Source organism: Acinonyx jubatus, chromosome D2 (genome assembly GCF_027475565.1).
Source record: "Acinonyx jubatus isolate Ajub_Pintada_27869175 chromosome D2, VMU_Ajub_asm_v1.0, whole genome shotgun sequence".
Classification (NCBI taxonomy): Eukaryota; Metazoa; Chordata; class Mammalia; order Carnivora; family Felidae; genus Acinonyx; species Acinonyx jubatus.
Genome location: NC_069393.1, coordinates 76,035,462 through 76,059,357, shown reverse-complemented (window position 1 = coordinate 76,059,357; position 23,896 = coordinate 76,035,462). Strand labels below are relative to the sequence as shown.

General features: G+C 41.1%; 1 protein-coding gene across 7 annotated transcripts in view; it reads left to right on the top strand.

Moving 5' to 3' along the window:
- Positions 1 to 23,896, top strand: part of ATE1 (arginyltransferase 1) — a 156,085-nt gene that overhangs the window by 66,287 nt on the left and 65,902 nt on the right. For all 7 annotated transcript variants that reach the window (XM_053207345.1, XM_027063273.2, XM_027063274.2 and 4 more), the window contains 2 exons: positions 4,996 to 5,177; positions 8,774 to 8,873. In XM_053207345.1, the coding sequence (XP_053063320.1) occupies positions 4,996 to 5,177; positions 8,774 to 8,873 (282 nt within the window). The remainder of the gene's footprint in view (positions 1 to 4,995; positions 5,178 to 8,773; positions 8,874 to 23,896) is intronic.

The following is a 23,896-nucleotide window of genomic DNA, read 5'->3' as shown; positions in this document are numbered from 1 at the left end:
CCCTTACCTTTAGGGCAGACTGTCTACCTGAACTCTTTGGAATTCTTCTGCATGGGAGATTCGTCTTTCTTCCTCATTTATTAATTTTTTCTATTGTGTATGTCAGTATGGACTTACGGATATTAATTTTATACTTTGGGTTGTAATCTAACACTTTTTTTTTTTGCTCGAATTGTTCCAGCTTTGGCCATTGGGAGCTTTTTCAGTCGCTTTCTGTGCCTCTTTGATATAACTCCATCAGTGCGTGTTTCTTTTTGTTTTTTTAAGTACTTTCTTTCTTTTTTGGCACCACACGATGAAGTAGGCTCATCTTAAATGGGCTCTTCCTGTCCCAGTCCTGGAATTGGCCATTTTTCCAAAGAGCCTTGTTCCTTTTACTACAGAGTGGAGAAACCAAGATCTGAGTGCTAGATGTGCTTCTTGCTACTAGGGTTTCCTTTATTTAGGCCTTCTCATCTGGCAGAGTAAAGAAACATATGTGTGCGTACTAACCCTTGTATGAACATATCTATGATATATACAGACCTATAAATATTTCTGTATGTAACCATCTTGTCTGTATTAAGCTAAATGTGAGTTCTTACGCATGTCTCCAATACTAATCCATCACCCTGTGGGTCATTCTAGCCTCTTCCCCTTGCTTATCTGTAAATTACGACTTCAACAGTGAGAAACTTGGTTCCCATCACCTCCGTCACTTTACAGTAGGCACGTGTATCAGTGTCAGAGTTGTTAACCTGTAGTCTTGTGGAAAACAACTTTATCAGGTAGAATACAATGCTTATGTGCGGGTTTCCTTTTGTCTTCATTCTTACAGACCCCAAAGGTTACTGAAGTCAGCACCTTTCCCCTCCCGACCGACCTCTTTCAGTCAGGTTGTTTCATACATTTGTAATACAGGTAGATTCTCTGTCCTGTCTCCATTCCTTCCTGGGATCCCTTAATCTCCTAAAAGATTTTCTTTTAGTTTGCATCCATTAAGACTCACTTTGTGTTTATAAAGTTCTGAGTTTTGGTAAGTGCATAATGTCAAGTATCCACTAGCACAGAACTATAGAGAATAGTTTTATCCTGAAAGTCCCCTGCTCCAAATCCCCCAAATTCTTGGCAACCAATGATTTTTTTTTACTGCCTCTGTAGTTTTGCCTTTTACTGGATGTATTTGGAATGTATGTATGGAGCATTTTCAGACTGGCTTCTTTCACTTAGCAATATGCATGTAAGGTTTCTTCATTTTGTGTATTTGTGGCTTGATAGTTTATCTCTTTTGATGAATAATATTCCATGTGTCATGGTTTATTTATCACCTATTGAAGGATATCTTGGTTGCTTACAGTTTGGGGCAATTATAAATAACATTGTTATGAACATTTGCATGCAGGCCTTTGGGTTTTGTGTGACCCAAGTTGTCAGACAAATTGGATAAATACCTAAGAGCGTGATTACTATTTTATATGGTAACGCTATGTTTATCTTTACTGGAAAGTCCCAAACTGTCCTCTGAAGTATCTGTACCGTTTTACATTCCATCATCATCAATGAATCCGAGTTCCTACTGTTGTGCGTCCTCGCCAGCATTTGATTCAGGTTTTTGGATTTCAGCCATTCTAATAGTTGAGTAGTATTAGCTCGGGGTGTGTGTGTGTGTGTGTGTGTGTGTGTTTTAATTTCAGTTTCCTAGCAGATGATGTTGAGCAGCTTTTCATATGCTTATTTGCCACCTGTACATCTTCTTTGGTGAGGTGTTTGCTCAGATACTTTGCCCAGTTTTTAATTGGGCTGTTTGTTTTCTTACTGTTGAATTTTAACAGTCTTTCTATTTTTGAATACCAGTCCTTTATCTGATACATGTGTTGCAATTTTCTCCAGTCAGTGGCTTAACTTTTTATTTTCCTAGCAGTGTCTTTGTAGAGAGAGCACTTTTGAAATGTAATGAAGTCCAGCTTATCAGTTATTTCTTTCATGGTTTGTGCTTCTGGCATTGCATCTAAAAACTCATCGCAAAACCCAAGGTCACCCAGATTTTCTCCTATTGTTATCATCTAGAAGTTTTATAGTTTTGCATTTTATATTTAGGTCTGTGGTGCATTTTGAGCTGAATTTTTGAAAGCTGTAAGGTCTTTGTCTAGATTTGGATTTTCTGGCATTTGGATGTTTAATTGTTCTGGCATCATTTGTTAGAAAGACTGTCCTTTCTCTCTTGGACTGTCTTTGCTCCTTTGTCAGAGGATAGTCCGCCATGTTTATGTGGGCTTATTTCTGGGCTTTAGTTCTGTTACATTGTTCTACTCTTCTCTTATTTGGCCAGTATAGACCCTATCTTGATCATTGTAGCTTTACAGTAAGTCTCGACGTAGGCAGTGTCAGACCTTCGACTTGTTTCTTCAGTATTACGTTAGTTATTCTAGGTCTTCTGCCTATTTATATGAACATTAGAACAAATTTGTTTATACCTACAAAATAGTTTGCTGAGATTTGGATTGGGATTGCATTAAATGTATAAACCAACTTGGGAAAATGGACATCTTAACAATATTGAGTCTTACAGTCTATTAACAGATAATATTTTTACACTTATTTACCATCTCTTTGTTTCATTTTGTCAGTTTTCTGCATATATATCCTGTACATACTTTGTTAGATTTATATTTAGGCATGTAACTTTTTTTGGTTTTATAAAATGGCACTGGGTTGTTAATTTCATATTCCAGTTATAGCTGGTATGTAGTAAAGCAAATGGCTTTTGATTGTTAGCTTTGTGTCCTGTGACTTTGCTATGATGGCTTATTATTTCCATTTTTTGTTGTTATTGACTCTTTGGGATTTTCTACATAGTAAATCATGTCATTTGTGAATAAAGACAGTTTTATTCTTTTCCTTCCCAATCTTAATACCTTTTATTTCCTTTTTTTTTTTTTTTTTATTACACTAACTAGCATTTTCAGTATGATGTTGAGTAAGGGAATCTTACTGGGGAAAGCATCAATTTTCTTATCATTAAGTGTGATGTCAGCTGTAGATTTGTTGTATATGTTCTTTATTAAGCTGACGAAGTTCCTTTCTCTTCCTAGTTTGTTGAGTTTTAGTCATAACTGGATGCTGGATTTTGTCAGAGGTATTTTCTGCGTCAATTGATATATGATTTTTTCCTTTAGCATCTTTCCATGATTAACTGCTTTTTATTTTAAATTACTTTTTTAAGGTTGAACCAGCTTTCCATACCTGGAATAAATCCCACTTTGTCATGGTGTATAATTCGTTTCATACATTGTTGGATTTAATTTGCTAAGATTTTGGTGAGGATTTTTGCATCTGTGTTATGAGAGATTCTGATCTGTAGATTTCCTGTCTTGTAATGTCTTTTTTCTGGTTTTAATATTAGTAAACTGACTTTTTCATTTTTCTTCATTCTCTTCTAGGTTTTTTTTTAGTGTTTATTTTTATTTTTGAGAGTGATGAGAGCGAGTGTGTGTGCAAGCAGGGGAATGGCAGAGAAGGGGACAGGATCCAAAGTGGGCTCCGTGCTGACAGCAGAGAGCCTGATGCAGGGCTCAGACTCTCAAACAGTGAGGTCCTGACCTGAGCTCAAGTCAGATGCTTAACCAACTGGGCCACCTGGGCACCCCTCTCTTCTGGCTTTTGTGTATATATGTTATCTGTGATTTTAGCTGTGTGAAAATGATGTATGTGATATACATGTGTGTATATATATATAGTGCATGTTGTATTTGTTCACTTAAATTGTTAATCTCTAACATCCATTTAGTCTCTACCAAAGCAGTTTCATGTTGCATCATAATTTTCATTTAGCAACAGTTACATTTAAAATCATATTGAATTTTGGGGCTTCCAGGTGGCTCAGTCGATTAAGCGTCTGACTGTTGATTTTGGCTCAGGTCATGATCTGACGGTTTATGAGATCACCCCCCGCTGGGCTCTGTGCTGCTAGCATGGAAACTGCTTGGGACTGCCTCTCCCTCTCTCTCTGCCTCTCCCTCGCTTGCTCGCTCTCTCTCTCACTCAAAATAAATAAATATTTAAAATCATTGAATCTTAAAATGAAAAGTGTCACTCAACTATTTACAGATAAAAGGTTATACTCTGAAATCTCTAAGTTTCTTTTGTGGGATTATAGTTACATTAAGATAATGGTAAGGAAATTATTTTCCTTTTGCTCCTAAAGGGAAGTGTCCTAGCCCTTTTTTTATTTGCACAGGAACTCTTACCTACAAAAGATAATGGGATCATATGCCTTGTCAGTGCGAGGGTTGTCACACACGAGGCTTGGCTGGTGGTATAGGGGCAGTTCTTTCTCACCCACCCCTCTCCTTCTGTGTCCCCGTCTTTCTTTCCTGCACCATTTCTGTCTCAGCTTTTGTGTGGAACCCAAAAATAGACTTTAATATTTACTTATCCTGTACAATTTGTATTTCCTACTGTTAAATTTTTAAACAAGGTTTAAAAAAAAAAACCTTAAGTTTATTTCTTTTTCTCATTCTTTTGTTTGGTCAGTGTTTCTACAAGTAAAACGTTTTTGTAGGGCGTGATTGCAGAGGATGATGACAGCAGGAAATTTTAGGAGTTACAAAGTAGAAGTATAACAGGACAGTTATTAAGATTTTTAATATAAAGAAAAAGATGATAGGGGCACCTGGCTGACTCAGTCAGTGGAGCTGGTGACTCTTGATCCTGGGGTTGTGGGTTTGAGCCCCACATTGAGTTGTAGAGATTACTTAAAAGTAAAAATGTTTAAAAAAAAAAAAAGGGGGGGGGGCACCTAGATGGCTCAGTCAGTCGAGTGTCCCAGTTTGGCCCAGGTCGTGATTCGTGGTTTGTGAGTTCCAGCCCTACCCTGAGCTCACTGCTGTCAGCCTGTCAGCACAGAGCCCTCTTTGGATCCTCTGTCCCCTGCCCCACTTGTGCTTGCCCCCAAATAAATAAATATTGAAAAGAAAAGAAAAGAAACTGTTCCCATGTATGTCTGCGTTTTCACAGGCGGAGAATCCCCCTAATGGACCAGATTGTGGTTATGGCTCCTTTCACCAGCAGTATTGGCTTGACGGGAGAATCATTGCTGTGGGGGTGATCGACATCCTTCCATACTGTGTGTCATCTGTATATCTGTACTACGATCCTGATTATTCATTTCTGTCTTTGGGTGTCTACTCTGCACTACGGTAAGATTACTTTTGACAGCTGTAATGGGTCATACGGAACTTCAGATAATTCCTCACTTGACTATATTTCATCATATAACAGCAGAAATCCTATTTGATAGTTCATAATAATTTTGTTGCTATAGTAGTCTCTCATGTATCAGTATTTAGAAATAACCACTTTTAGAACTGAGGGTAGTGCCCGATGGTAATTCCCTAGCTTTTTAAGCTATCCATGTAATCTAGTGTAGGAGAAGTCATTGTATTTGTGGGGTGTTTTTGTTTATGTCTTTATTTAAGCTCCCCTATCAAAAACCACTCAATGTCCCTTAAATATTACAGTATTTACATATTTTTGTCACCATTAGTATAGATATTTTTTCATAATTAAAGGTTAAATGAATCTCATGTAAATGAATTCAAGCAATGTAAATCTGTTGGAAGGAATATACAATTATAGAAAGTATATAGAATAGGAGTGGCAAGTCCCTGACTGTCCACTTAATTCTCTGGCCCTCATCAAAAGATTATTTCCCTTGCATGTCCATGGATGCAAATATATGCAGCATCGCTTGGATATTTTGCATTATCCTAATGGTAAAAGGATTGGGGTCTTTTTCCATGAAAATACTGGGTCTATTTTTATTCCTTCGTATCTGTGAATATGTGTGGTACAGAAGGGAAGGAAGATTGAAAATTATTTTTCTGTTGCTTATGTGGGAACTTGAGTCTCTGTTTCTCATTGTGTCAGTGTTTTCACTTTTCCCAGTCTCTGTGTCTGATGGTCACAATCTCTCATCATAGGAAGATACATTTTGAGATTATTTTTTATTAATTCTGTATGTACTTTTTTCTGAATTATAAAATTGGAAAAGTGGGTATTTTTCTTTAATTACTGTTTGATTTTTGTGAAAAATCTGGTCCATAATAGATTTTGTGTGTTTGAGTGGGCCAAAGAAAAATTCTCCATCTTGGTATTTTCAACCTGAGCCATCTCTTAATGATAAGTTATAGCGATTCACAATTATACAGTGTTTACAATTGATCCCTGTAATATTCCTTTATTTTTCCTTTGCATTTAATTGCATTTTTGTATAAGCTAATTAAGAATATTCGTGACTCCTGATGGCATCAATGAAATTGAAATTGATCATTTGAAGCATTTACATTTTGTAACTTTAGAAGAGTGTATTTATTTCAGAAAAGCTACTTTTTTTTTGTACCAGAATCAGCCAACACTTTGTGATCATTGCTATTTTCCTTCTTCTTTTATTTTTGTACCTACTTTTCCACTTTACAGTATATAGCTTATGGATTTGTTTAGACTTCTCAGATAAACATTATGAATATTTATTCCCACATAGTGAATCCCAGCCTATGTATGAAATATCATTTCATGTCTCAATAAGCCAGGAGATATAGAAATCCTGCTGCATTTGAGATAGTAAATAATCAATTCCTAGCAAAATTATAAAGAGTTCTATTTACTGTTTGGTAGATCTCTAAGAGATAGAGATTTGGTAGATTTGGTAGATCTCCGGCTAGAGCCGGAGAGCTTTGAGGAGGAAGCAGAGGAGACTGAGAGCACGAACATTGTTGCCAGTTGAGAGCGGGGAGGCTGCCACTGGATTACAGCCTCGTCACTTGTTTGTAGTGGCCTGGGGGATCTGAGCGGCTGAGTTTATGGAAGAGGAAAGGCAGCCAGGAGATTGACATTTCCAAGCAAAATTGGGGAGAGTAGGTTGTAAATTGCCAATTCTATTATTGATTATAGTGTATTTCAGTGAAACTCATTTAGTTTCCCCTCCATTCCTTCAATTTCTTAAGCAATTTACAATGAATTTAGTTTTTGTATTTTAATGTACAATCAGTATAGATTTTTATATAACATAGTCTGTAGATTTAAAAAAATGTTTGAATTGGGGATCATGAACATGGCATTAATTTATGTTTTGTTAGCAAGGTGGATTTTAGAAATGAGTTAATTTGTCTAACATATTTATTTGAGAAGAATCTATGTGTCCTGGGCATGATTCATAGAAGTGAATAAGACAGGGTTTCCAGCTTTGTCAAAGCAGATCGTAATGAGGATACCAACAACATAAATTTAGATACTCCGTTATGCTGTGACAGAAGTGGTCACAGTGCCAGGGTGAGGTCCTTTTTGAATAGGGTGGTCAGGAAAGACCTCTTGGTCAGGTGACATTGGAGGAGCCCAGAAAAAAAGGAAAGGAGCCAGCTATGCAAAAATCTGAAGGTAAGATATAGGGAGGTTACCTGATCTGATTAATATTGTAAAACAGCGACTGGTTACCACTCTGCGGGATTTAGAGAGGGGCAAGAGAGCACACTGGGAAGCCAGTCAGTCGCAGTAGTCAGCCAGGGGAGCCAGGATGCGGGCTTGGACCATAGTGGCTGCGGTGGAGGTAATGACAAGCGGTCAGACGCCCCATAAATTTTGGAGGTTGAGCCGCCTGGATTTGTCGACATGGGTCGGACATGGGAGTGAGAGGAGAAGAATGGTTGAGGATGGCTCCTAGGTTTGGGCCTGGACAGCTGAGGGAGGGAGTGGCAGCGCAGGACCAAGCAGAGTGCCGTTGTGGCCGGGCGTCCTTCCTCACTTTGAACCTTCCAAGTGGATTCGTTCCAGGGTTGGTAGGATTTATTCTGTTACAGACCACTAACGTTCAGTCTGCTTGGATTTAGAGATACTTTTATTTTACAGATGAATTTGTAGGGTCACACCTTCTCAGTGATTTAAATTTGAACTTGCAAAATGCACAGGCTATCCACTTGAATTTCAAGCATTTGTTGCTACAAAAGAGAAAAAGAGAAAGAAAGAAAAGAAGAAAATCTTCAAGAAACAAACGTAAAAACGAAACAAACAACTTTTCTCTTACTTTAGAAATGTACTGAAGCTTTGCTTAAAACTCTTAAATACAGCCAGTCATTCACTTGGGCGGGTAGGATGAAGTTCTGTGCCCAGATTTATCCCGATACAAATGAAAACCACTCCAAGCATGGACATTGCTGACAGCTTCTTTGTTCGGTTAATCCTTGCCTATGCCCAACAAACAGGAAAAGTGGTGAGATAGCATAGTTTTTTTCCACTCTTTAGTTTTAGGGAAAATAAATATTAGAGTAGCGTCTCGATGTAGGAGAGAGTTCTACAGCAGACACACTTGCAAGGATGTGCATGTAAATGGTCATAATCAGAGTCCTTTTTCCTGAAATGTGTTGGCTTTTGAGTTTTATAAAATTTGTTTTTAACTTGATAAACCTAATCTTTTGAGAACTCCAGGGGGTGATGAGTAATGTACTAAATAGATCTCTGCTTTTATGCTCTTTGAATTTTTGATCAACTAATTAGCTCAATAAAGTGTAAAGCATGAACTTAGATGCATTTGCTCAAACTAATGTAGTGTTGTTGTATCTTTCTTTAGTAAAAGTTATCTTACAGTACTTTTGAAATTGTTTTTCTTTCAACACTTGGAGTTTCTTCATAGCCTAATGTCACAATTCCAGATTTCATCAGATATTGGACATCAGATTACACAGTACTTTGAATATCGGAGCTAGATTTCACTGTGCCTTCGTCTTTATTCTTCTTTTGGCAGAGAAATTGCTTTTACGAGGCAACTTCATCAGAAAACATCTCAACTCAGCTATTATTATATGGGTTTCTACATTCATTCATGTCCCAAGATGAAATATAAGGTAAAGCTGATTTTCACGTGTCTGCTTGTACATACATTTCATGAAAATTAGTGCTTTTCTGGGTTCTCATCATTTGAGGTTAACTTGGTTGCGTATTTCGAATGTATGTCATGAATTATTCCATGAACTTTGCATGAAATCTGGCTTGTCCATGGCTTAGAACACTGCTGGACACATAGGTGCTTAATATTTGCTTAATACGGGTTAATCTGTAGAAATTAACCAAATATTTAAAAATCCCAGGTATTCTGGAACATTCAGCAGGGCCCTGCTTACTTGGGGTATACCCACTAGTAGGAATCTACCATTTCCGGGTGGACCCTGACCCTTCCCCCCCCCCCCACCGGCCCCATTTATTTTGTCCCTCCCTTCTGTTTTAGCTTTGTTTCCTTTGGACCCAGTCACAAAAGTCCAGAAAAATTGGAGCTCAATGTAAGCAGTGAGGTATTTTCAATAATAAAAATAATAATAGTAATGCAAATGTTTATAAGGTTTTCATTATAGAAAGATGAATCCTTAATATAATTTTTGTCTCAGGGCACAGGATTTGGGCTTTGAACATGGGTTAATTAAGGATAACGCTTTGCTGCCTCAGAAATTAAGCTTTCTGTAGTGAGAACCACGGCATTTACCGCTCTGACTTTGTAATTCATCGTACTATTGTGAGATTTAACTGTATTTCAGAATTTCCCTTTTATATTCTCTTTATTGAAACTCTTTGATGTTTCCTAAGGATTAGTGGCCTACTGTGTGTAAAAACTCTGGGAAGTACAGAGAGGTGTGAAGGAGCAGACTCCCTATATCCTGCCCACCTGAAAAGCAGTAACCGAACACCTTTGCTCTACTTAGAACACTGCTTTAAGCTCTGAAGAGGCAAAAAGATGTAAACATGAATCTTCCTCTGCCAATTTGTAATCTAGGTGAAGATGGGAAGCATTTTATATGAAAACAGGTCAGGCCAGTGGTTTGGTAAGTGGCCTGATGTAGAGTAGGGCTGATGGGGAAGCACATAGCAAAGAGAAGGAGCAGAGAGGTAAGGATTTGCCCAGGGCCTAGTCCTATAAAAAATGGGTAACCAGAGGACTCTGAATGACTTGAAAGCTTCTCTGAGGTATTTAGGCAGCTGGGAACCCTTTTCCCGGCCAAGTGCACCGCATTTATACATCAAAAAACATATTCGAATATATAAGTTATGACTTTTTTAAGGTAGGGAAATTTTTAAAACATAAACCAAATTGAAAAGTGTACTTGAACCCCGTGTACCTATTATCCAGCTTCAGCCCATCAGTGCCTCTTGTTTCATCTGTTCTTTCTTCCCCATTCCCTCCTCCATCATCTTTTGAATTATTTTGGAACAAATCCAGAATATCATTTCATCTGTTCATGGTGTGTATTTCTAAAAGACAAGAGCATTTTGAAAATACACGCAGTCTCATCATCACACCTCAAAAGTATTAACGGTATTTCTAAGTACCTTTCTGTATCTAGTCAGTGTCCGTTTGTTTTGCAGTTTGACTTTGAACCCAGACGAGGCCTGTACAGTTTGGTTGGTAGATCTCTTAAATCTTGTTAACCCGTAAATTTCCCCTCCCTCTCCCCCCGCCCCCCCTCCCCCGTACAAAGGAATACTCCGTAAAACTTGGTGATTAACTATATATGGGAATGAACAAAAGTGGTTCCAGAGTGTTGATGTTAAGTACGGAAAGTATGGGGAAGGGATGTTCCATTGTTAGAAGCTGTGGATCTAACAGAACTGGCTTTGAAAGAAGGGTGATACACATTACCTTGCTGGTTTTATGCTGACAGCCCAGGTAGTCTGGTCAAGGCACTCTGCTGGCATTTCATCTCATATTTAAGTGTACATCGTAGGTAACTCGTGAATTTAATATTCGAATATTTCCTTTATGCCTGCATTATTAATTTAGTTGATAGGTCCAAACATATGTTCTTTTTTAAAAATTTTTAAATGTTTATTTATTTTTTGAGAGAGAGACAGAGCACAAGCAGGGGAGGGGCAGAAAGAGAGGGAGACATAGAATGCGAGGCAGGCTCCAAGCCTCAGGCTCCGAGCCATCAGCACAGAGCTCGACGTGGGGCTCAAACCCACTGACCGCGAGATCATGACCTGAGCTGAAGTCGGATGCTTAACTGACTGAGCCACCCACATGCCCCTAAACATATATTCTATGAAGAAGGAAAAGCACGGACATATTTCTGCTTTCCAAAAATACTTACTTGGTACTGTTCTTACTGGTATTTTTTCCTTCTGGCTCATTTTTGTGGTACCAGATCTAAAGAAGCTCAGGTAGGAAGCTCAGGTACTATAGATATTGTAGTACAATAATAACAATCAGAAGAAAATTCTAGCCATCTTGGATATTCATCTTTCTCTGTGTACTTGTGCGCGACCCTTCTAAATGGAAGCATTTTTTTTGCCAGTCTTAGGGACCCGCAGAAATTTTACTTTTACTTCTCATCTGTAATGGCTGCTGTAGTGTCGCAGGATTTCCCTCATGCCTAAGCTCAAATCTTAATTGCTCCGTATTTTGACCTATTTCTTCTTTTTTTGCTATTCATGGAAATGGTGACCATATTTTCATCCCCCCTTCCCTCTGCATGAAGACTTTTAATCCCACCTTTGTTGACTCCAGTCCAGAGTAAATGCTGTGTGTTCTTCAGTCTCCTTAGTTAGAGCTCTGCTTGGAAATAGACATCTGGCTTGTCTAGTTTTTAGCTAAGAATTAAAAAATGTTCTCCGTGCCGTTCGGTCAGTCTGGCTTAATCATACGCAACCGAAATTTCTCAGAATTATAGCTTCAGGATATTATTTTTTAAATTCCATTTCCATGAGAGATACCCCCATGCCTACCTGTCCTCTGGCTTACTTCATTCGTTCATTCATAAAGTACTTCCTGACCTCCTACTGGAAATGCAGCAAGATCCCTAGCCTCAAGGAACTTCCATTCTGTTGGAACACCTACAGCAAGATAATAAGACAGACGTCAGGAATAAGCACTGTGTTATGTGGCACATACTAGGTGTGGCTCCTTTAGAGTCGGGGTCAGGGCGGGCCACTCTGAGGAGTCATATTGAGGCTGAGATTTGATTGACAGGAAGTCAGCCCATGGGAAGGTGAGGGGTCATTTCAGGACCAGACCAAGGCTCAGTGCTGCTTTGCTTTTGAGTTGTTGCTGTCATCCATTTGGCTGTACTTTAGGGTGACCTGTGGAACTTTTTTTTTTTTTTTGAGAGAGAGTGTGTGCACACGTTCCAATGGGGGAGAGGGGGAGAGAGAGAGAGAGAGAGAGAGAGAGAGAAGAGAGAGAATCTCAAGCAGGCTCCACACTTAGCACAAATCCTGATGCGAGGCTCGATCACATGGCCCTGGGATCATAAGTTGAACCAAAATCAAGAGTCGGACACTCAACCAACTGAGCCACTCAGGTGCCCCATAGGATGACCTGGGGAACTTTAAAAAGATACTGATACTTGGGCCCTATCTTCTAAGATTTGGGGCTCAACCATGGGCATCAATTGTTTTTTTAATGCTCAGAGGATTCTAATGTGAAGGCAAGCTTGAGAACCACCACACCATATTAATTTTTCACATCTCAGAGCCTAATAATGAACTGGAAAAATGATTACTTCTCATTTTAAAGTTGGCTCTTTTCTGTTTATTAAAGTGAGAATCACTCATATTGAAGAAGTTCGTATCTACGCTTTGTTACCTGGGTCCTGGAACGTCTAAGGCTGAGTGACTGGAATCTTTCAGCTGGGTGTTCCCTTTACCCTTACTGATCTCTTGTTTCTCTTTCTCTCTCTTTCTCTATACATCCTCCATGCTTGCAAACTCCTCATTCATCGTTCCGCAGCCTAGCGGTCACTTGCTCCAATAACCTGTACTGGACACTAAGGCTAGATTTGACCACCCAGCCACCCCACCCCCTCCTCCCTTAGCAGTCTACAGTTCTTTCCAAAATTCAAGTCTGTCTCCTGTGCATATGCTCTTGAGACCCTCGTGATGTTTATCTTCGTCACGTATGCAAGTACCTAACAGTGCCTGCCACACAGGAGATGTTTAACTTTCAGTAGACATTTACTGACTTCATGAGAAGCAATACTAGCTCTGAGAGTTGAGAAGCATGTAGAATAGTGAGAAGCTCCCTCATTTGTTTCACAAGTGTTTACTGAGTGTGAATAGGATAGCTTCTGCTTAGCAAATAGGTTAGAACTTCGTTAAGACATGCAGGCAGTTCTAATGGACTATGACTGGATATCATGGAATACCGCTAAGTACTCTGGCATCGAAGGGAGGTGGCGGTACAGGAGTGTGCAACACTTTGGAGAAGTTGCTTAACCATAGCTGGTCTCGGTTTTTGCAACTGTAAAATGGGAATGATGTGGAAATGAGATATATCGTTGTTGTTGTTGTTTTTAAGTAAGCTCTACACCCAGTGTGGGGCTTGAACTCACAACCCTGAGGTCAGGAGTTGTATGTTCTACCAACAACGAGCCAGGCACCCCAGGATATATTGTGTTTTTATCTCAACTTGAGTGTAGAATCTTCTTGCACTGATAGGTTAGCACCTTCCCAGTTGGGTAGCATGCACAGAATCATTACTTGTGCTTTCGTTGAGACCTGTCAAGGTTCTGTGTTTATATGCTGATAAATGGCACCCAAATTTCCAAGTGGCCTGCTTGTGCTATTAACCAGACTTCTTAGTTTAGTTCAGATGCTGGGGAGAAGCAGAGGCTTATGCTAGTTCACACCAGTTCTGCCTCCCTTTATGGAAATTTGTAGAATTGTGGACACTTGCCTTTTGTTTGGAGGGAAGTGGACCTGAACTCTTGGGGTTGGTGCTAAGAGTGGTGAACCTCTCAGGAATCAGTCCCGTGTTGTGCCACAGGGTATCTCTTCATTTTGGCCTTGTCCATTGAGGGCCGAAAAAGTCTGAGCTCAGATGTTTGTGGGCAGAATAAAATGGCTATTTTGTTCCACTTATAGATATTTTCGCTTCACCAGAGGATATTTTATTATATTTTCAGCAAATGAGAACTCTCAGTTATGAAGGAATAGCACAACTGCTTATAAAAGTGGGAATTCTCAATCAGAAATGTGCTGTTCAAAATCGCAAGGTAGATGCCGGTTCCGGCATGAATAGTTCACATTGCAATTTGAGGGCCCAGAACTAGACACCAGCAAAAGATAACTCACAGAAAATGAATGGCACACTATTGTAAAATCTCTCGTTTTCAAGGTTTAGTGAGGGTAAATTTAGCATATAACTACAATGGTAGTTAAAAGTATATCTTCTTCCTTGGAGCATAGCTAAGTGTTTAAAGCATCAGTAACGGCATGTTTTTGCCACATTGAACAATCGACAGAAGTGTTTCCTATTGGGTATTAAAGAAAGAAGGAGGGGCACCTGGGTGGCGCAGTCAGTTGAGCGTCCGACTTCAGCCAGGTCACGATCTCGCGGTCCGGGAGTTCGAGCCCCGCGTCAGGCTCTGGGCTGATGGCTCAGAGCCTGGAGCCTGTTTCCGATTCTGTGTCTCCCTCTCTCTCTCTGCCCCTCCCCCGTTCATGCTCTGTCTTTCTCTGTCCCAAAAATAAATAAACGTTGAAAAAAAAAAAGAAAGAAAGAAGGAGTAGATCTTCAAATAAGCGTATTTTCGGTCACTGAGAAGGGGCAGTGTCGTAGATCCTGCAGACACTGGGAATACAGCTGTAAACGGTGCGGATGCCCCGCCCTGATGGAGGTTATAGCCGAGGGGGCACGTAGATCGCACAGTGCGTGAAGTGGCGCCCAGGGGTACCGAACCGGACCCGAGACCAGAGCAATGTTTCATTTGGATTTTTCTCGCGTAGATTTGGGCCTGTTCAGTTACAGCCTTTACCGTCTAGTACACCGATTATATGAAGTAGAGCAAGTGAAAGCATGTAACGGCAGGTCCAGGGTACGCAGAAGAGCGGGTTTTACCTGCTCTCTTTTTATTGAGTAATGGGTTTTCACAAAGGCATGCTGAAGTTTCTCGTCATGTGTAGGGAGGACTGTGGCTCGGTAGCTGGTTTCCAAGGGTGTCGTCGTCAGTTCCTCTCACCTGGTGTGTGCGTGCTGTTCCGTCCATCAGAAGTAGATTCTGTTTCCCTCAATTGGACTGGCCTTGTGACTTGCACTAACAGGATACCACGGAACGAACTCTCGGGGGGCTTGAGGCCCACACCTTAAGAGGGCTGGCAGCTTTCCCTTCCTCTGCCGGGGGAGCCAGCCGTCATCATGTAAAAGGGCCGACTGCTGCTGGACAGAGATGGCAGCAGCATCCTGGGGGTTTCAGCCCCCGCCGAGCTTCTGGCTGCATGCCGCTACCTTGATTGAGCCTAAGAGATACCGACGCGAGAACCCCCTGACTGAGCTGTAGCCAACTCACAGAATCACGAGGAATAATAAATTAGTGTGGTTTTCAGCCACTGAGATTTGGAGTGGTTTAGTACTCGGTAGCAGACGAGTGAAACACATGTTGTAGGATGGAGATCACTTAGAGGTGGAGATGTCCATGTAGATAGAAATCATTCTGTGTTGAGCTGTGCAGGCTCAGACAGAATTGACCCTGAATTGAGCCGAACTGATCTGAGAAGTTTGTGATGGCTCAATGTGAGAGTTTTGGCAAAGTCACTTCATTTCCATATGTGTTCATACCTAGAGATGTGCCGAGTTGGCTTAGGTGAATTCATCTTTGTAAGGCATTTCATTTAATACCCTGACTCGAGCCTACAACGCATTTCTTGACATGATGATGTGTTTTGATTTTGCTTGTCTTGCTAGTGATGAACACTGCAAGATGAAAATCATCTCGTGGCCGTCTTCATAGTTACGTAAGTGGAGCACGTTGCCGTAAATTCTCCTCTCGGAGTGTGCGTGGTTGGGTAGCTTATAGCACTATTATTTTTGTGCATCACATTCTCTGACATGCATTTTTAATGAATTCTTATGATTTTCCGTGTGAGTGTATGTGTGTGTAAAAGATTGATTTACAAAAACATTGCATGGTAAGATCATGTTTTTTTAAATTTTTTTTTTTTTTACTGTTTCTTTGTTTTTGAGAGAGAGAGAGTGTGAGCAGGGGAGGGGCAGAGAGAGAGGGAGACACAGAGTCCGAAGCAGGCTCCAGGCTCCGAGCCGTCAGCACAGAGCCTGACACAAGGCTCAAACTCGCGAACTTTGAGATCATGACCTGAGCTAAAGGCAGACACTCAATGGACTGAGCCACCTAGGTGCCCCAGAGTAAGATGTGTTTTGTCTGGGCCTATAGTCTTAGAAGTAAGGCATAGGATAGTCACAGATGAATTGAATGAGGGCTGAAAATAGTCATTAATGAAAGGAAATTTCTTGATATGTTATTAGTGTTCACATTAACTGTTGTGATAATCATGGCCACGTTCATGGGATTCGGTATAGTTGTAGCATAAATCAGTGCCAGTTTGGGGGCTCAGGAGCTGGCTGACATGAACAGAAATTGTGTTTTCAACCTAGAAGAGTCTCTCCCTGGAGGAGTACTCCTGCCACAGTAGGCGGGGAGGGTGCAGCTTTCTGGCCGCCGAGCCCGGTGACGCCCGTCTTCCAGCTCTGCTTCTCTCGTGGTGCCCAGAAGGACATTTGGGCTGCCCATTTGGGCATCACAGGCCATTCGTAGTGGCTAGAATCAGAAAAGAGCTACGTCTTCTTCTCCTGTGCCTCTCTTTTTCTTAACAAATATTTTTATTGTGGTCAAATATATGTAACAAAATTGGCCATCTTAACCATTCTGAAGTGTACGGTTTTAGAGGTTACGTCCTAGAGGTTCTAGAGGTTACGTTCGTGTGGCTGTGCAGCCACCACCACCACCATCCATCTCCAGGACTCTTCTCAGCTTGCAAAACTGACACTCTGTATCTGTGAGACAGTAGCTCCCCGCTCTCTCCCTGACAGCCCCCTGGTGACCACATTCTACTTTCGTTTCTGAATTTGACTGTGCTAGGTGCCTCCTGTGACTGGAGTCCTGCACTGTCTATCGTTTCGTGACTGGCTTATTTAACTTAGCATGATGTCCTCGCGGTTCTTCCATGTTGTAGCAAGTGTAAGAATTTCCCTCCTTTTTAAGGCAAATAACACCCCATTGTACCCATATGCCACATTATGTTTATGCGTTCACCGGCTGACGGACGCTCGGGGTGTTCCCACCTTTTGGCAACTGTGAGTAATGCTGCTACAAACACGGGTGTGCAGATACCTGTTCGGGTTTCTGCTTTCAGTTCCTTTATGTATCTTCCCAGAAGTGGAATTGCTGGATGATATGGCAGTTTTATGTGTAACTTTTTGAAGACTCACCACACTGTTTTCCGTGGCGGCTGTGCACACAGGTTCTGATTTCCCCGCCTTCTCAGCCACGCATGTGATTTTCTGGTTTTCTTTGACAGCAGTGCTCCCAACGTGTGTGCGGTGGTGTGTATCTCTCACCAGGAAGCCTCCTGGCCCACTTCGCTCATTTTACCTCTTGGAGTTGTGCCTCTTGTCTGTTCCTGAGCCTGCCGCTGGTGAGGGGCAGGGAACTGACTGAGCACAACTCTGCTTGGTGATGGGGGGAGTCACTTTCTGGAGCGCAGGGAATCTCAGAGGGTGAGCACCTGAGCAGGTTTTCTCTTCACTCTGCCTAACCACCAGGAACGCGGCTGCTGCTTTGTGCTTGTTTATTTTATAGGGGCATTATACAGCTTATATAGATATGCTATATAGTTTATATGCATATACAGCCATACATTATTATTTTATATGCTCTTAAAAATCGAGCTGTTGGTTTAAATCTGTCTGGTTTGTTTTCTAAACACTTTTTAAATGAGTTTTCCCGTGCTTCCAAACTGTTTAATGTTTACCTGTAAAGCTTAGTTTATACTCCTCCAGTGTGACCCCTTCCCATACGTTTTAAAACTGTTCGATTTCCTTAAAAGTAGAAATTGGAGTAAATAGAAATGACGGTAGGTGTAATGTTTAAAACTCCTTCGTGTTGTCTCTCGGAGTTCTGCCGTAAGGCCATTCTGTGATGTGAAAGAGGTGTTTTGACTAAATTCTTATCCAGACTTGTATGGGGGCCAAAGTAAACAGTGACTTCAGGCAGTCTGCTTTGGTAGCATGACATGGCCAGACATCAGATAGTTGAAACATCAGAAAGGGTTCGGAAATGTCAGAAAAGAAACAAAAAGCGAATTCATCTGTGATTAATCATTCTTCAGCTCGGTGCCTCAGCACGATCGTGGTCAGACAGCACCCCTGGAATTCTGCAGGGGCTTGCCTGAAAGGAGGTAGCTGGCATTACTGTTACAAAAGCAGCTACGGGAAAAACTTGGGGTTTACAAAGCTGCATCTGCAGAATCACGGGCTGTTGAAATCCCCAAGCTCCCACAAGCTCCCACGCATTTCAGTTTCCTGACCAGACAAATTAGCATGTGTTATTTTACTACAGTATTGCAGCCCGGGGTGATGCATTTGGGTACACGTGGTAGTGACTTTGCTACTGTTGGTCTGAAAGAAATACAAATGATCTCATCAGCTACCCACAGCACAGAACAAAACTCTGGGGTTTTTGACTCAGCATCTCTTTTTTGGATGTTAAATGTCCAGTGAGTTAGACATAGTCAGTAGAAAAAATGACCACCGAATAATTTTAGTAAGGGATTTTTGATGCCTCCTGCAGGCCGTGGGAGGTAAAAGAATTCACATGCTCATCACAAATTCTTGCTTCTAAAATTGTCACAGGTGGAAATTTGCCACATCAGAGTCAAAAAGCAGTTCCTTATGGGTCATGTGTTTTTAAGTTTCTCATTACAAATGAGAAAATTGAAGTTCAATATGCTTAGCTTGCCCAGAGTTTGAATTAACTCATATTTTTTCAAAAAAGATTTTATCTTTTAAAGTAAATTCTACACCCAACATGGGACTTCAACTTACAACCCCGAGACCGAGAGTCACATGCTTTACTGACTGAGCCCGCCAGGCTCTCCTCACATTTTAATTTTAGTGAAATAAGGGGGAGTTTGAATTGAAGTTCGTATAAATGGCTTTGTTTATCAGAGTTATGAGTTACAACTTGTAATTTTGAAGTATCCTAAAATGCTTGCATATTAACTAAAAGTAAATGTTAACTGGGGAATAGAAGTGTATTTGATCGTGTGTCTTTTCCCATCCTTCTCCCGTCTGTCCACAGTGAAATAATGAGCTTGGTGCAGTGCATGATTTCTAATCCTTGAAAAACAGCCATGGTCTTTGGAGCTTTTGGAAAATACTACCACCGAGCTCTGCCCTGACCTCCTGAAAAAGAAAGTTTGCTTTTCTCCTGCCCACAACCCCTTTCCCCAGCTGTCAGGCACGACTTTACATGCTCTGGAGCCTCCCTCCCGCCAGGCCTTGTGCTGCCTCTTGCCTCCTGTTCCTGTCCCGCCGTGTTCTTGTCCCCAGCTGGGAGCGTCCTTTCCAGACCACAGTCCTGTGCCACTTCTTCAGGGAAGCCAGTCTCTGTATCTCCTCCCGGCTGCCCCCACCAGCTCTCCTCCCTGGGCGCTGAGCGAAGCCGGGGCAGCCTTTCAGATCCTGTGAACTCTTGTCATTTCCGAGTGTGTTACCTGTAGCTCTCTTTGCGGTCCAGTTGTTTGTAGGTGTACGTGATCAGTCAGTGTTTGTGGAGGGCCTGCTCTGTAGAAGACGTCGTGCTAGATGCCAAGGCAAGAGGAATGTGATCAGACATGGTTCCTGCTTGTCAGGTCCTCGAGCAGACCAGGGCTGATCTGTCGCTGTCCTCAGTGCCCAGCACATTAACTGGCACATACAAGGTGCTCAGTGACTTTACTGACGTGCATTGCATGTGGAAGGCAGGCATCTGTCTGAAGGAATAAAACTGGGAAGTGAAGGAAAAGCGGTATATAGAAGTGTGTAGGGAGCTGGCTTCTTCGTGGGTCCTCTAGTTGGAGCACTGAGCTTAGGAAAAATGTGAAGTCCTCTCTCAGGGGTCCGGTTTAGATTTTCCAAGAATTCTTTCTGCTGCCTCTCTGTGGGTTGTTTTTTTTTTAAACTGGTTATTGAAATGTGATGTGTCTACAGAAATGTGCACTGTTCTTAATTGCACAGCTTGATAAATTGTCAGTCTCCAACTGTGCAACCAACACCAAGATCAAGAAGCAGAATATGCCAGCCCCCCACAAGCCTGTTTCATGCCCCCATTGATTATTATCCCACCTCAAAGATAACCACAGCAGATTCATCTTGCCTGTTTTTATATTTTACGTGGAATCACTCATTGTATTTTATTTTGTGACTGACTTGTTCCACTCAGCAGTATATTTGTGAGGTTTATTGATGTGGTTGTGTGTAACAGTAGGTGGTTTATTCTCATTGCCTGTACGCCCATTCTCCTAGGGATGGACTGTTTCTAGGTTTGGCTAATGGAAGTGCAATGTGAAGACATGTCTTTGGTTGGACATGTGTAGGTATTTTTGATGGGCTTAGACCTAGGTATGGACTTGCTAGATCATAGGTTTAGTTCCTACTGCCCGTCGTTTAAGTGACTGTATTCATTTACACTTTTACTCCCAGCAGAGGAAAGGTCCAGGTGCTTCCCATCCTGATAGTGGAACGTGGGGGGTGCACCGTGGTGTTGATTTGCATTTTGACATTGACTGACAAAGTTGAAGGCTTTATCATATGTCTCCTGGCCATTTGTGAGTTGTCTCTTCAAGCCTTTGGCCCGTTTATCTGTTGTCGGTCTCTTATTTGTAGAGGTCCTTCTAGCATTCTGGATGAGAATCCTTTGTTGCATGCATGTTTTACAGATACTTTCTTCCACTCACTCCTTGCTTTTTTTTTTTTTTTCTCCTCTTAATGGTGTCTTTTGATGAGCATAAATTCCTAATTTTAATGTAGTCCAATTTATCTTTAGGGCTTTTGTGTTGGGTTCAAGAAAATTTTGCCTTTTCTGTGGCCATGGAAATGTTTTCTTTCCTTCTAAGAATTTCAGTTTTACCTTTCACTCTTCAGTAATCTGCAATTTTTTGTGTATGGTTGTGCTAAATGCCAGGACTGAATTTTTTTCTCCCAGATGAGTAATTACTCTTAGTTTCTTAAGGGCACTGCCCTAAACATAACCAGTTTAATAAAGAATTCAATTAAATAACTTCTGTGTCGTCATATTTGTATCGTGATAAAACGTCTCGGCTTCCCCTTTTTGAGACTTAATCTTGATTCTGTTAAATGAGCAAATACCTTATTTAACTTTAGGTTTCTCCCTATAGAGTGACACTGGCCAGCCTATTCTACAGGGAATGTTTGATTTCAGTACCAAGGTCTGTGCAAGTAAGTCATTTGCTCTTGTACATTTCTTCCAAATAACTTAAAAAATAAAAGGTCGTGGAGATGCAGAGAACCTCTTTCATTGAAACGGGATGATAGGTTTTGTGAAAATTCAGTTACAAGAATGATTCAAACCACGATGAAAAGTTCTTTGTGTATTAGCAGTTGTCATCTCAAACATTTCTCATTTGCCAGTCGCATCCCATTTTGTCATTTGCTTTATATCATTGTTTATGCCATATAATTTATTATACGCAAGTTAATATTTTTTATGTCACCCAGTTTATTAATCCTTTTCCTCAATGACTTCTGGTTTCTGTGTCATGCTTTTAAAATACCTTCTCTGTGCCAGCATATTAAAACAGTGATGCTCTGCTTTGCTCCTTTCACTTTACAAGATTCATCTCCGGTTTGCTCCCGCTCTGAAACCTTGCCGGACTGTATTGTATTATAAATCCCTGTGTTCCCATCTGTCTGTTTCTTTAGCCTCTACACGTCTCAGGGGGTGGAGTTTGAGCTCGTGTATTATTCAATTTTAGCAACAATCCCTGATTTATAGTAAATGTTCAGTAAATCTTTGGACAAATGGACGGATGGCAATGTGAGAACGATGACTTAATTGGATTATTGGTTAGAGGGAAAGTACATATCTATGCCAAATAAAGTGGTATCCTTTGGCATTTCTACAGGATAGATCTCTTTATGATTTCAGCAATATTCATTAAGGGTAAGTTTATTAAAAGATTGTTTTCTTTTAAGGTAATGAGAAAGTTGTGTTTGAACTGTCAGGTGAGCAGTGAAGATACTCTTGCGTTGGTTATTCAGACTGGAAAAGCATTGCAAATACTTTGTAATTCTGAAGTGGCAGTCCTGTATTATATTATATATGGGTTATATTTGAATTAAAAGGTTTATTTACTTATTTTTTTATTTTTATTTTTTTAATGTTTTATTTATTTTTGAGACACAGAGAGACAGAGCACGAGCAGGGGAGGGGCAGAGAGAGAGGGAGACAGAGAATCCGAGGCAGGCTCCAGGCTCTGAGCTGTCAGCACAGAGCCTGACACGGGGCTCGAACTCACAAGCCGTGAGATCATGGCCTGAGCCAAAGTCAGATGCTCAACCGACTGAGCCACCCAGGCGTCCCAAAAGGTTTATTTTTAAACAGGTTGATTTAGAAATGTATCTAATTGAAAAAAGTTCATTGTGTGTAAAGCCCTTGAGATAACGATACGGTATAGTCTTTCCTAGTCTTGATAATTGTGTTATGTAAATTTATAGTCTAAACGCTATTTTTAACTCCCATTCACTCATTTCATGATCGAACATATTAGCTAGAGTGGGGCAGTGAGAGGCTTCCCACCCAGAGTTCTAGTTGCTGCTTGCCCTTAAACAGTGGTTCTCAGTTGAGCAGTTTCGCACCCAGCCCTGCCCCATATCTAGAGACCCTTTTAATTAGGACAGCGGGGGAGGGGTGCGTGTGCTACTGGCATGTAGTGAGTAGAGGCCCGGGGTGCTGCGACACGTTCTGCTGTACACATGACAGCCTCTGGCCCAAAGAATTCTCCGTCCTACCAAGGTTTGGAATCCCCGTTTAAAGGCCACCCACTTGCCATTAAAGTCTGTAGCGCTTGTTGCCGAATTACCACGGGTAATTTGACTGTTGCTGTCAGAAAGGAACTGTCAGAAGGATTAATTTGGGGTTCACCATAACGGTCTTGAAACAAACCATCCTGTTTGACCCACCAAAGAGAGGTTTCTTGTCTCTAATTCCTAACCCTGTGGAGCCACATACTCACTGATGGCTCCAGGACTGTCTTAAATTTTCTCTAGGGGGTTTATGGGTGGCCTTCATGTCAACTTAAAAGTAATGTAATGTTTCTGTACTATGAGATATAGCTGGCAAATCTTGAGGTCTCTCAGGAGGAACAGCAACAACAACGAATAAGGTCAAAGATTCCAAAATGTGATGCTTTCTTTTCCTAGTTCTTATATGCATGGTAGGGTCTGTCTTTAGTATTTATAAGTCATTCTGTTTTCCTTGCTTTGTAGGAAACAAAAAACAACTTGACAGCCTAATAGCCACGTGAACTTATCCTAGCAGCTATATTCAGTTCATCTTTTTTAGTGCGGAAGCACAATGTTGCCATCGACGTAGTCAGAGAGGAGGTTATGCTCGTTTTCAGCTTTACTGGGATTGAGGTTTGGCACGTTCTGTGTTGATGTGCTTCAGCCTAGCGTGTTTGGAACTAAGGTGTCTTAGAGAAGCACATATGTTTTACGTGTTCAACTACTGTTTATCTTGCTGGGTATTCTACCTCAGTGTTGATGCTAGAATGAAACCAGTTCCCACCCCTCCAGGACTTTACATCACGGCACAGATCTTCTTTCCTTCTTGTACCTACAGATGTTCTCTTGGTTCTTAGGTCTTCATATGCAAAAATAAGGCAATGATAAGATTCTCGTATGTGACACTTCAAAAGCCTTGCAGTCTGAGTTTGTGTATTAGCCAAAGGGAAGCAATCTTGAGTAGCATAATTATCTTGGATATAGAGCAGTGCATTGAAAATGACCATGCTGAGGGACATCTGGGTGACTCAGTCAGTTAAGCATCCAACTTCGGCTCGGGTCATGATCTCACAGTTCGTGAGT